General features: G+C 36.8%; 1 protein-coding gene across 2 annotated transcripts in view; it reads right to left on the bottom strand.

Annotated features, from left to right (window-relative positions):
• LOC129750929 (homeobox protein araucan) overlaps positions 1-13350 on the bottom strand; it is a 175602-nt gene that overhangs the window by 62072 nt on the left and 100180 nt on the right. The window contains exon 1 of one of the 2 annotated variants that reach the window (XM_055746138.1): positions 11361-12777. The exons of the other annotated variant lie outside the window; for it this stretch is intronic. Coding sequence (XP_055602113.1) covers positions 11361-11408 — 48 coding nt within the window. The 5' untranslated portion in view covers positions 11409-12777. Of the gene's footprint in view, positions 1-11360; positions 12778-13350 lie in introns of those variants that run through there. 2 annotated transcript variants of the gene reach the window in all.

Below are 13350 nucleotides of genomic sequence, written 5' to 3'. Positions count from 1 at the left end.
AACGCTAATCAGTCTCGGCTATAAGATTCAAAGTTGTTAAACTTAATTCCAATGCAGTATTTAAACAAAGCAAAGATTCAAAATGGCGATTGAAAACTCAGAATCAGATTGGTCATTTTATTTGTCACGTGGTTGAAAGACGTACAAGTTAGTTAATGTTAAATTCACTTCCATTGAAACTCATATTTTCTGATCGACAAGTCGGATTAAATATAAATAGGGTAACGTACTTATTTTGGACCAGAGGACCAATTTTTGACTACCTTATCTAGCTCTCTTATAAAGCAACTAATAATGAAAAAAATAGTGCATTACATAAAGTGCCCGTGCTTCAAAAATATTTGCTCAAAAATTTCATGATTATTTGTTTTATAAGAGAGCTAGACAAGGTGGTCCAAAATCGGACCTCTGGTCGCAGTCCGTGGCTTAGAGGATAGCCTTCCAGTCTTCTAAGCCAACGGTCATGAGATCAAATCCCGGTCACGGCATACATAGTATACTTTCTGTGGGTTGGTGGTTTTAGCATTTGTAAGATGCTAGCCATCAATCCTCGAAAGATGTACGTTTAGAGTTAAGTGAAAGGAATCTCTTCGAGGAAACATTAAGTTTCATTGAGATCCTGTATGTGTTTGTGTTCGTTTAAAAAAAAAAGTCCGTTACCCTAATTGATATATTTTTAAATCCGATTAATCCCAAAACATTATAATTTGAGATTCATGATGAAGAGCTTTGAAACAAATATAACTTATCTGCTTATATTTCAAATGAACAGATTCAATATTTTAATTTTGAATATAAGACCGGAGATCTAACTCAGAGTTAATATTCAAAATTTAGATTCAGCTCGTAGATGAGTTTAACAATCAAGATATAAAAAAAGTTTGCAGATTTAGAATTTTGATTTCAATTTCAATAGTTTCAAATAAATAATCAATGTCAGTTTTTCAAAGCTTGATATCACAGATATGTAGGTATAGAGGAATTTGAGTTTATTTTGCAAGTTTTGATTGTAAAAAAAATATATTTTCATTTTAATATAATGAAGGATTTAAATGATGGATTGGAATAAATTAATATTTGCAATTAAAGAAACGTGTAATTTCCACTAAAAAAAATAAACAGGGAATTTTATTTATCCTTTTGATGTTTTGTTTAACTTCATTTAAGTTGCAGCTAAATTCCAAACTATAATCTGAAATGGATCGGGTTTGCAAGAATCAGATGTGAACTGCAAAATTCTTGTCTCTTACTAAAGCTTTCACAACTAGGACGTGGCCGGCGCCGTTATTGACGTTTAACGAGAGAGTATCAGTTTTGTGCAGTATGAATGAGCTGCTTATTCCAAGCACTATTCATTTGACCTCTGTACAAAGTTTGTGGCCTCGGTCAATCACGGAGTAGCAACCATCGGCAATGTGGAACTTGTTCTACTGAGCCCCGTCAACGATCGAAAACGATTGATATCATAATTTGATTTTGAACTAGGGATGAATACATTTTCTATAACCATGCATTTCGGGTCTTACGGTTTAAGGTGGATGTAAGTAATTATAAATGCATGTTTTTTATGCCATTCAATTTTCATGTGGTGAAAAACAACCTAATTTTGAAGCGACTCCAAAAAAAAATCTCAAGAATATGACCGGATTGAGTCTTTCCGTTTTGCAACCACTACTACTATCTACTAATATCGCTTGCATAACTTACAAGTGTCCACATCCCACTCTAGTCATCTATCAATCAAGTCTCAAGTTTTTATTTATTTTCCATTCTAAAACCACGCGTAATCTTAAGGTGCTTATCTTGCCTTAATCCCCCTATAACTCTTAAAAACTTAAAAAAATGAAGTAAATTTTTATAAATTTCAGACAAGATTTTATTTTCCAAATGTATTGAAATTACGATTTCCTCTAAACATTCAGAACCTAAATTTAAATGAAATATTTATGAGCCCAGTACAGATTCAAATTTCATGTTTAAAATTTTATCCTGAAGATTGGAAATCGTAATTTGTGTATGTCCGTATTTATTTTTAAAAAAATATACAGTTATGTTTGACACTTAATGATTATTGTTTTATAGTATTTTTAAATAATGGGTAATGAAATGCAGTTCACAGAGAAAAATTGTTAGAATATGTTAGAATAGTAAAATATCACTTAGTCTGATTCTGTAGTTCTTCGTGGGATTTATTTTGGAGTTTTTGCCTTAACAATCCGGACCAAAGAAATCTCAAACGAAAAGACATGTGAGACGAAAAAAATGAGCTTAAAATTATTATAAAATTCCCGACCTTTCCCAGCATGGGGTGTATGGCACGTGCTGAGATGGATTAATGGTGCAAATCAATTAACGCGATTTTTATCGTGCTTTAAAATTTGCGACAACGCGTTTCCAGTTTTACCGAGGAAGTTTCAAGTGTTAACGATTCCATATAAATTAAAACGTCTCATTTAAGATGGCAACTAATGTGAGCTAATCGTGCTGCTTAAATGCGAGAGGCTGGCTCGGGGTATGTCGACTTCAGACATCCAACAGCTTATTTGACACTATTGACATGTACCATAAAACCTAACCCTATACAGCATTCCGATGAAAATCGAATCTCTTTTTTGTGACCCGATCGCGCTGCTCGGTTAGCCCAAAATTGGTCATGGGATATAAATGTTCAAACAATTCAACGACGGGTCTCTTGCTTGCATCCCCCCATTCTCCCCAAAGTCGCATCCCAAAGATGATTGCAAGAAATACCACAGAGCGGTTCACTATATAAATTATTATCAGCGACCTTAAAATTTTTATAACATTATGAATTATTAATTGAGGAGACGAATTCATATTTATTTTATTCATATTTTGTTGTTTCCTTCGTTCTTGTTGCCAGTTTTGCTATCGAGCTGATTGGCTGTGTTTTAGTGATGAATCACACTTATGCTCAATAGCCTTCGATCTGTTGCTCCTCAATTCATAAAGATCCTCGCATCAACCTCAGGTTTTTATCTTTCTCTCTCTGAATGGAATCCAACGTTCTGAATTTCATCATCATCGCTGTCTGGTTCTTGGGTCTCTTTCTGAAAAATCAACTTTATACGCGATACACAGCTGTATTTAATAGGGTTGTAAAAATTTTCCAACATAGCCGAATATTTTGAGAATTATGAATTTATTATTTTCCGGTTTGTATACATCCCATGAAATGTGTTTTACCTTCTCACAAATTACGGGTTTTTCTTTTACGACCGTTGCATAATACATCATTTGAAAGAGAAGACCCTATTGCTGTTTTGAGACCCGCATTCCAATGCTGGGCCATCTATCTTGATGGGTGCTTTGAAGCATTCTGCCATAAGCACCCCGAAAAAACAGGCTGTCAAATAGCTTGCATTCCCGGGGTCAACCAAGTTGACTCTGGCACATTGAGTGCTGCTGGGGGGATTCAAAATTTATGTACTGTTTGATTTAGACTTGAAGAGCCAGAAGACAGCTTTTTGGGAGGGAGAGGGCAAGTTAGCTTTCGAAGCCGCTTGCAGTCGGAGAACATTTATTGAACGACCAGTTTAGTCAGCAGTAAGTTCGGGAAAATGAAGGAATGGGATTTTTTTTCGAAGAAAACAGTCAGTGCGCCTCACCCGGTGATAATATTGATGATGATTCCCGAAAAATATGAATTTGTGATAACGAAAGGACAGGCAGCAATCGAAGAACCATCTCGAGTCGTTTTGGTGCGAATTTCGCCATTCAGTTGGAGTTTGTCTCCGCGTGTCTGCCTGCAACCGAATGTATCTTTTTCTTACGTTTGAAGTTTAAACAAAGTTTCGGGAGGCAGTGGAAGTACTGTTGGGTGGGGGTTGGCAGTTTAAACAGAAAACATAATAAATCATTTTGGAAATTTTCAACTTCTTGCTCGCACATAGGGGAGTTTTCATACTTCTCGGGAGATTCGGAAGAAGCGAGTGAGAAGAAAAGCTTTTGCAAAGTCGCATTTTCTTCGCTTCAAAGTTCAACAAGTTTTAAACTGCTAAAAGCAGGAATATGTCTTGCAATCGATCCGACAACTCCGGCAGGGAAAACTGCTACTCGTAATAAAGTTAATTGAAATTCAGATTATTGAAACAGATCTCCAGAGGTTCATTGATTGAAAATAAATTTTTCATTCATCTTTGCAAAGAATTAAATTTGCACCCACCTATATGTGGGCCTCTTCCAATCCCTTGGGACATTGCATCCGTTTAAAGTCAAAGTGGCGTCCATACGAATCTACCATTCCCGTAGCAGTGATATTCGAGCTTTCGTCATATTATCTGTATCGTACACATTAGCTATCATGCATTTGTTGTTTCTGGGTGTACGACATGGTTTTTCTCGAGGAGAAGATGCGTCATGCCTTCGTCTGTACGTGATGGCAGCATCCCAAAAGGACCAAAAACATAAGTAAGCATCAACGAGAGAAAAAAAACACTACAGCAAAGTTGTTCATAAACTGTGAAATTATTCGCGTCACACATCTTTGCACCCAATTTCTGAACTACTTCGGCGATGACGACTCACGGGCGACATCATCATCGTGTGACGGCTCATTTCGATTTCAGGTTCGCGACGATCTTCCTCCTCCGCCTTCTTTTGTGTTCTCCGCACACAGTGGTCCATTTTGCGAAAGCAGGGGAAAAACTATATTAAAAGCATGAATTGTCGTATCCAATACTACATACTGGCGATTTTGTGACCTCATACCTTAGTTAGTCATTAGTTTTTCGTGTTCAAAAGGGTCGATTCGAACACAGTAAACGAAAATTACCGAGTTCGGTAATTTTTTTACCGAGATCCTAACATGTGTAAATCGTTAAACTGCTCGGTGATTTTTTCGGTAAAAAAGAAACGAACATCGGTAAATCGATTCTTCATTTACCGATGTTCGTTTAATTTTTACCGAAAAAATTACCGAACAGTTTAACGATTTACACATGTTAGGATTTCGGTAAAAAAAATTACCGAACTCGGTAATTTTCGTTTACTGTGAAATATTGTAAGATGAGGAAATGCAGAACAAACGTTTGACGATACAGTACCGAGGAATAGCTTAATAAAAAGAAGAGCTAGACCAAGAAATGATGAATCCGACCGTAAAAAATCTCGGAGCCAGTCCAGACATTGCCATCCAGTAGAATGAAATATGAACAATATTCCACGGATGACCGGTCTCGTGTTGGATTGACTATGAAGATAAGTATTGATTTTTACAGAAATATTGGAAAATGCATGGGTCCACCACATGTCAAAATATACAGAACTGACTAGGGTAAAATACCTAGATTTCGACAGTTTTTGCTTGATTTGTCAGAAAAATCATGTAAATAAACTATTTGACTAAAATTTTTCATTTCAAATATGATTGGTTATATGAATCAGACTTTTTTCTTCATTCTCTACCTTTTTTATTGATCATAAGTTTCAAAACAACGTTTTTATTATCCTTTCACTTAAACCTCTCGATGATCTAGTTTTCGACATTCAATTTAAGTTTTCGACAACAAAAAGTTTTAGTTTCGACAAGCATATTTCCACCTCCTTTGTTAGCTCAGTAATATAAATATTTGCGTATTGTAATTGCTTGTCTACTTCACGGCGTTTTTTACACCATGGAAACAGTATTAACATACCGCAGAAGATGGGTGTCGAAAAATAGATTATTCGGTGATTTTCCAGCGCTAGTTTTCGACAGCTCAAAAACAGTTAAAATTTCATTGAATGTTAGCAAAAACATAAAATAAATTACCAAAAAGATTGATTTCTAAACCTTATCCATCCATTGATTCCTTTTATGTTGCTTTTAATCAAATAAAAGGGTTTTTTTTTCGTGATTCAAAATCATTCTTATTTGATCGATAGCATTGAATTTCACGGGTGATTTAGAATGTTAGTTTTAAATTATTGATTTACTTCTATTCAATAACTTATTTAGAAGAATTTTTATATTCAACGTATACTAAAGTGGAAGAGCAAAAATAGAAAAATATGAACATAGATACCTGGAGCCACCAAACAGAAAGATAAGCCTTTCATTGAAATTTTGTCGAAAACTAGCTCCTGTCGAAATCTAGAGTATCTACCCTAACTGGCTGAAGGCTGAAAATGTATGAAAGCTTTTTGCTCACACTCTGCGTAAAACGCCCAAACATAGAACTAAGTCAAGACAGTTTTATCGATTCAGTATAGATATTTATATTTAGTTCGTTTGCACTGTAAGTTTCCACTTGTGGGCGAACCACGCATGGCCTACTATTGTGTGGTGGTAGCTACAATTCTATCTGTATCTGTATCTACCACTGCAAAGTAGTATTTAGACCCGTGAGGAACAAACAGATGAAATGTGATGAAAAGTTTTTCAAATTAAATTTACCCTTCCTCTCATTTTCAACAACCTTTAACTTTTCAATTCTTTCTCAAAGAATATAAAATTTCACCGATATAGCCGATAGAATAATTTCATAAAATGATTAGAGCAACTTCGGTTACCGTGTAATTTTTTTTGTTCTGAAAAAAAAAATATAAATTTTATAAAATGTAAATTATTGAGTTCTACGGGGTTAAAAAGTCTTTTTTTTTTCCGTCGCCCGTGGCGTAGAGGAAGCGTTCATGTCTTCAATGCCAACTATCATGAGATCAAATCTCGATCAGGGTATATACATTTACTCTTTTTTTTTAATTGGTGGAATTTGTATGACATCCTCGAAAGATGAACTTCTTACTGTTATATTATTGGAGCATTAAGTTTAATTGATATCCTGTACATACATAGGTGTGTGTGTTGTGTTCGTTTTTTTATAAATCAATAACATTCTGCACAAATAGCTTAAATTTTAGATTTTTTTATGCATATGAAAAGGATTGTAACAGTACAAGGTGTTGCAAGCCAAATTTGGACATGGCACTTTTTCGCAATTCTCAACTCGGTTTTAACTTGATTGTTCATTAGATTTAAGTCAAATATTAAAAATACAATAATATTTACTTGGTAAAACTACCGGAACGTTACCAAGTAATTTCGTTTGAACCCACAGTGCGAGGGGACCCGTTGGATGCGTACCATTTCGAGTTTTGTCTCCCATATCCGCACGCAGCTTCCCGACTTGTTTTCCCGGGAGAAACTTCGGACGGGAGGAGAAGTGAGAAACAAAAAATCTCATTAATTAATTATAATTTAGGACGAAATGAGCCATACGAGAGGCAGCCGTGAGGGCCCTCGTTGATTCACAAGGGGCGAAGCGAATTTTAAGAAGAAAAAATAACTCAACTCACACCGCGCCGCCAACAGTCGCCGAGAATGAAGATGCTCTCTTGGCGCGGTACGGGGAATTAAAAATGTGACATATCAGAAATATGTTCTAATTGAATTTATTTGGACTTGCTGTGCTACTGTAGGGCGTTTCTTGCTGCCTTATTTTGTTGTTGTTTTGAGCTGTTCGAATAACGGAAAAGAAATCCCTCAGTGTTCCTGTCTGGTAGGAATCAAGATGTGATTCGAAACAGACGCATATTCGCCAGTAAATTCCAGGAGACAACTGCAGGCAGACCAGAAGAATGTGTTACCCGGTGACAGTTGGTGGGCTGCGATCGAGATTGATCTTGAACTGCATTCAGAATTCAACGCCAGAGGTCATACTGTGGTGAGTTGAGCTTGTTACAGTTTTCTAAAGATTGGTTTAATGAATAACATTTTTTGGTGGTAAATATGTTGTTCCATGGTTTGATCATCTAATAATCACAGAGAAGAAAGTTTCTAAGCTGTTAACCAAAGGAAGAAATTGATATTTGTTCCTTTTACAATTCAATAAAATAATGTTCACGCCAGTTTTTGAACAAAATATTCAATCATTCGACGTTTGTGTGTGTTTGATAAAATTTAGAATCGGCAAAACATAATAGTTTTGCTTAAATTTCAATCTTTTCAAAACCATTAATCGTATAATCCTCCAGTATAAAAATATGTAGATATTTGTCAATCGCAAAAATATATACAAAAAAATACAATATGTTAAAATATGAAAACGAATAGAAATGGTACCCAAACACGATTTTTGATAAATTTCAATTTGGCATCCAATTGTTGAGTTTCATAAGGAAAAAACAGGAGAATGTAATAAAAAAAATTTGGTTTTCATTTTAACATCATTACACTAGTCAAAAGTGTATCCTGATCGAATCCTTTTCCCCATTTCACCAACCAATTTATTTGCTAAGATGCAAGGGGAACTTCGGTCCTAAAGCACAAAATAATTCTCTCATTCCCTTCACTCTTTCAAAATCTATCATATGACTACTTGGACGTGGCTGGCGCCGTTTTTAATGTTCAAAGCGAGAGCATCAGTTTTGGACATTGTAAATGTGCTGTTAATCCCAAAAACTATTCTTTTGACCTATGAATTAGATTGATGGTCTTGGCCAATCACAGAGTAGCAACAACAGTGGCGATGTGGAACTTGTTCTACTGCGCCACGCCTGCGATCATGGGATTCGAAATGTATGTAACCTCAATCTAGGAACTAATAATGAAAACATTATTAGATTCAGTTTGATTATGAATTTTTTTGTGATGCAATTTGGGTTTCATAACGCCAGGTGGGTGTAGTCAATCATGCTAAGCTAAGCTAAGCTAAAATCGTGAACAAATCAATTTAATTAATTTACAATGAATTTATCAACGTACGCGTTTCATAAATATTTATATCAAGAGCTGTTCTTCGAAAGAGCGAAAGTTGTCAACTTTAAAAAAAAAAGTTCAACGATAGGTATGGTATGGCCCGGCAGGGGCCTCTGGATGAGCAAATGCGAGAACAAAACACGGCGCATACCTATACCGATTGAAGCAAATCGCAAGCTGAGAATGTGCACGACAGGAGATCAAGTCCCATCAGGCATAAGAAACGTTTTATCGTTTCGATGATGAGCTTTAACGTGTGGTGATAACCGTTTCGTGGAACGACTTTTGGGTGACGCGATTTGCGCACAGTCGCTGGAAAAGTAAAAGGGGGCTTGTCAATATTTATCGATTGCCTCTTCCTGCCTTTGCTGTGCTGAAGAAAATATTAAATAAGATTTTGATTGATAAACATTCTTTGTATGATAAGAATATTAGAATGTCAACAATGAATGATATTTATAGTTTACTGTTAAAATCTTAAATTCAACCGAGGTTTTTCACGTTTCTAGCTCAGGAAACATCCTTCTTGAAACTTAATTCTAAAAATATGTGTCCAGAAATGGTGCAGACACCAGACAACAAACCGTATCTACTGTCTGGCGACATATTTCCGATCTGGGATCAGCTCGACGGGGTGTATGCGTGCATGTGTCCCGATTTCCTTGCTGGCGTTGTGCGTCTTAGAGACGCGCGAATATACATTCGAAGTGAGATATATTGGAACTTGAAGCAACAGTTTGCTTGCTGGTTGTGCAAGCGAAAGAAAAAGAATTACAAGAAAAGGAACAAACTGTGATCTCTAGCTGTGAATCGTTCCTGTCCTTTTCCTCCTTGTTTCTCATCCTCTCGTCTGCCCCGTCGTTCAAGGTCTTTCCGAGACCCACCAGAGGCTTGGCCTAACGTTATTGTTGCGTGATGATGACACCAGATAGGGCTCATTATTCTGGTGCCAGGCAAACAAGATTCATTGAGAGTTTCGATAAAGCGATCCCAATTTGACACATGATGTCATGGGCAGAATGGACAAATGAAGAATAACAAAGTAAAAGGGGGATAACAAAAAAAATCTACAAATGTGGTCAACAGAATTCGCCTGAAATTTCTTCAGAACCGGAGAAAAAGTGGTCATGAAGTTATTTTCTTAAATTCCTTTGTTCCACTTAGAGATGATCAATATGTTGTGGTTGCTGTTGTTGGCAAATATTGACAGTTTGAAATCTGAATTATGCTCTCAAGCGTTGACGCTTTTAAAAACTGCGTTTAAGTGAGTTGGTGTAAAGAAACGGTAGCATTTTGAATGATTAGTAAATGTTTGCCCAGACGATTGAATTGACTGAGCAATCAGGAGAGAAATTTCTGTTCTTCAGGATCATCACAGTATGACTCATAGAATGGTTGATATTTATAATTTTTGTATGCAATTTTTAAAGAGAGATTAAAAATCATTTCATTCTTCAAATAGAGATCAACTTCTAAAGTAGCGATAATGCTCGGTGTTGAATTTTGTACCTACATACTTTTCTGGCAATTGGTCTCATAATAATCATGTTTTATAAGAACATTAACATCTTACTAACACTGTGAAAATACTTAAAAGTTGAACTAATTACTGCTCAAACAATAAGTTACTTTTGTTTGAGGTTAAGGTGAGCTTTTCTACAGCTTACAAGATCGGAAGGAGAGTAAAATGTTATGTATATCTCGAACCGCTTTCTTATTTAACAGTAATATAATCTTCCTATTATAATATCCTTGATTTTTTTATCATATATTTGATTATTAAGGCAGTTTAAGTGGGAAGTTTCTTTTCGCCGAGACTTTCACTTTACTATTCTAGGTTCGTAGAAGTGGGGAAGCCGTAATAGTCGTTGGACTCAACTATTAGTTTTGACTCTAATTTCGGGAGAGGGAAGAGGAATGTGGCTTGAAAATCTACTTTTACCAAAACAAACTGAGATTAACTTTTGTTTTGTTATTATCACAATTAAACTGAATTGCCATGGAAAAAGTGTAACAAAGTTCCTAAAGTTCAAATAGGAGAACGATAAAAAATCAACAACTATTTACTCGATTATCTCAAATCATTGTTAAGTAATTGTAATATGCATTTCAGTGTGACGTTGTTGTGAAGTCCCAATCTGAAGTCGAATTGCCTTTCGAATTCTCAATTTTGCTTTATTGATGCCAGCATTCCAAAATTTAATATGGTTATTAACATGCCATTTGCAAACTTAGTGTCGAGATATTTTCAAAATAATAGAGAGTTGTACCTGGTATAGTACAGCAGACATAATTTTTTTTATTTGAGAGCGGACTCAATAATAAACAGATTGTCCTTTAACACATTTGTATGTATTTTTTTCAGGGCTCGTAATACAGCTCAGATACCCGCTGAGCAAGAGTCCGTGAGTTTGAAACCAAGATTAAAAATTAAACACAGTTGTATCGGATAACTTTTTATCTGTGGGATGAATCATCCTATAGAATGATAATCCCTAAAAAAAAGGATAACTTTTTAAATGACTGTCCGCCAACCCGCCTTGATATGAAATCGCGAATGGCACAAAGATTTTAAAAAGACTATAAACAAAATAAGAACAAAAAAAACGTCTAACTTAGTATAAATTTACTACTTTATACAACTAATCGAAGTCTTGCTTACCTGACTTGCCGACGGATATGTATAACCGAATTGAGCATATGCTGCCATATTATCTTACGTCGTTATGAGAGAATGCGTTTGGTGGCGCCCTCTCTGCACGCGCACTCCCGCTTCTCCTCGCTAGGTTAGGTATTCTATGACAACACTAGTGTAGTTCCGATTTTGGGGCCATGAAAACCAAAACTTTCAATTATCACTTGCTTGTTAGCAAACTACATCTGTTGTGTAGTGTTTCGATCATGTAGTACGTGTTTGGCGCCGTTAGAAAATCAAAATGCCATAGAAGACTACTACAACTCAAAAGAAATCACACTAAAGAACAGAACTTGTGTTTCCGATCTACGGCGCAAAGGTTCACATATGAGTAACGTTTCAAGTCGCTTTTAATTCGTGCACAGGAATTAAATCTCCGGCTGCTCTCCGGGTGGATTCGGTTAATGTTACGTTATGCAGCACAACATCTCCCGGGACAGTTCGGTGTGCCCGAGCGCTCACTTATTTCAACAGGAAACAACATGATGATGTCCGCTGAAGTCCTTCCGCTGATGAACTGCAGTATTTTTTTTCTCCAGTTGCTTAGTTCACTCGATGATCAAAAGCATAACTCAACTGCCCTCACCGCCTACTAAACAGAATCATTGTTTACGAAGGAGAAAAAAAAGCCTTTTTTCTCGAGAGGTTGTATGTAAACAGTAGACTTTTTGTCAAACTCGCAGAAACAATGTAGTAACAGAAATTGAAAATGTTTTATTACAACATCAATAATAATTGTTTTTCGTGTCCTCACAACACACTGCTACTTGTTCATTTTTGTTTTTTTCATCAACACAACAGAGAAAAAACTGATGCTTCTACTCTTCTGGAGCACGTGAAACACAACAAACGGAAAACAGGATATTCCGGCAAACAAACAAAAACTGTAAATAACTGAAAATATCAGAACAATGCGCCTCTACTTTTCACAGTGTTCGGTGCCAAAGTCGCGAGTTTCTGTGAGTGTTTCGAGTTTTCACGAGCCCGATCCTAGTAATCCACGGCCAGCATACGAAAAAAGAACAAGAACAACATCACTCGTGTGTATTCACTTCATACATTCGCTCATGGCTCACTGTGATTTTTCCTCTTTGTTTTCCATCCACCCACACACTTGTCTCGGCCTTTTCTCCCACTCTTTTCCGTGCCGGTCGACGGTACACCGAAAACCGTACCGTACGGTATTCCACGCTGCCGTCGATCTTTGGAATATACGCGCGACGCTTTCCCGACTCCCGGACAAATCCTCGCCGGAATCGTGCAGAATGCGAGAGCGGAAAAATCAAAACACAGTACCGAGTCGTGACGACGAACGCTCGACGAAATTCCAGCAACGTAAAAATCTCGCTTCCTCTGCGTAGCAACGATGCGCACTTGTTCACGTTTTAGCCGTAACTGAATTTCAATATCGAAAAACTGGTCTTCGGTCTACTTGTATGCGACCGAGGGGTCGGCCTGTTGAAACCGGTTTGAATGGTGCGAATAATGGCAAGAGGGCGTCAGGAGCGGACCAATCGCAACATTGTACATAGCCAAGAACACGCCTTTTTATGATAAATTGTGCAAAGCAAGGACAGAAACGGTTGGAAGACGGGTGGCGAGCGAGTGTGGATAAAAGAGAAGAGTAAAAAGATTACAAACTAGACTCCGCCTTTTTTCGAACTCGAGGTGGGGAAGCATTTGTTGCTCTCGCATTCTCTCTCAATTGGTTGTTTTGAATGAGTTTCTAGCGTGCACAGTGCGCTGAAAACAACCTAAATTTTCTTTTCCTGGCGGATATTTTTCCTCACTGTCCTTGAGTTTTCTTTCCCTAATTTCGTCCCTGGCATAAAAACATGGAGCATGCTCCAGAAATAGACTCTTCGGTATTGTACAACATTCTCTGACCCCTCCTGTGCCGGTTTAGCTGACTGAGAGTCGAATGTCTTTTGTTCGAATTTGGTCCTTTTCTGCGAAG

The sequence above is a fragment of the Uranotaenia lowii genome, chromosome 3 (assembly GCF_029784155.1).
Source record: "Uranotaenia lowii strain MFRU-FL chromosome 3, ASM2978415v1, whole genome shotgun sequence".
Lineage (NCBI taxonomy): Eukaryota > Metazoa > Arthropoda > Insecta > Diptera > Culicidae > Uranotaenia > Uranotaenia lowii.
Note: the sequence above shows the minus strand (reverse complement) of the source record. Positions and strands in the feature narration are given on the sequence as shown.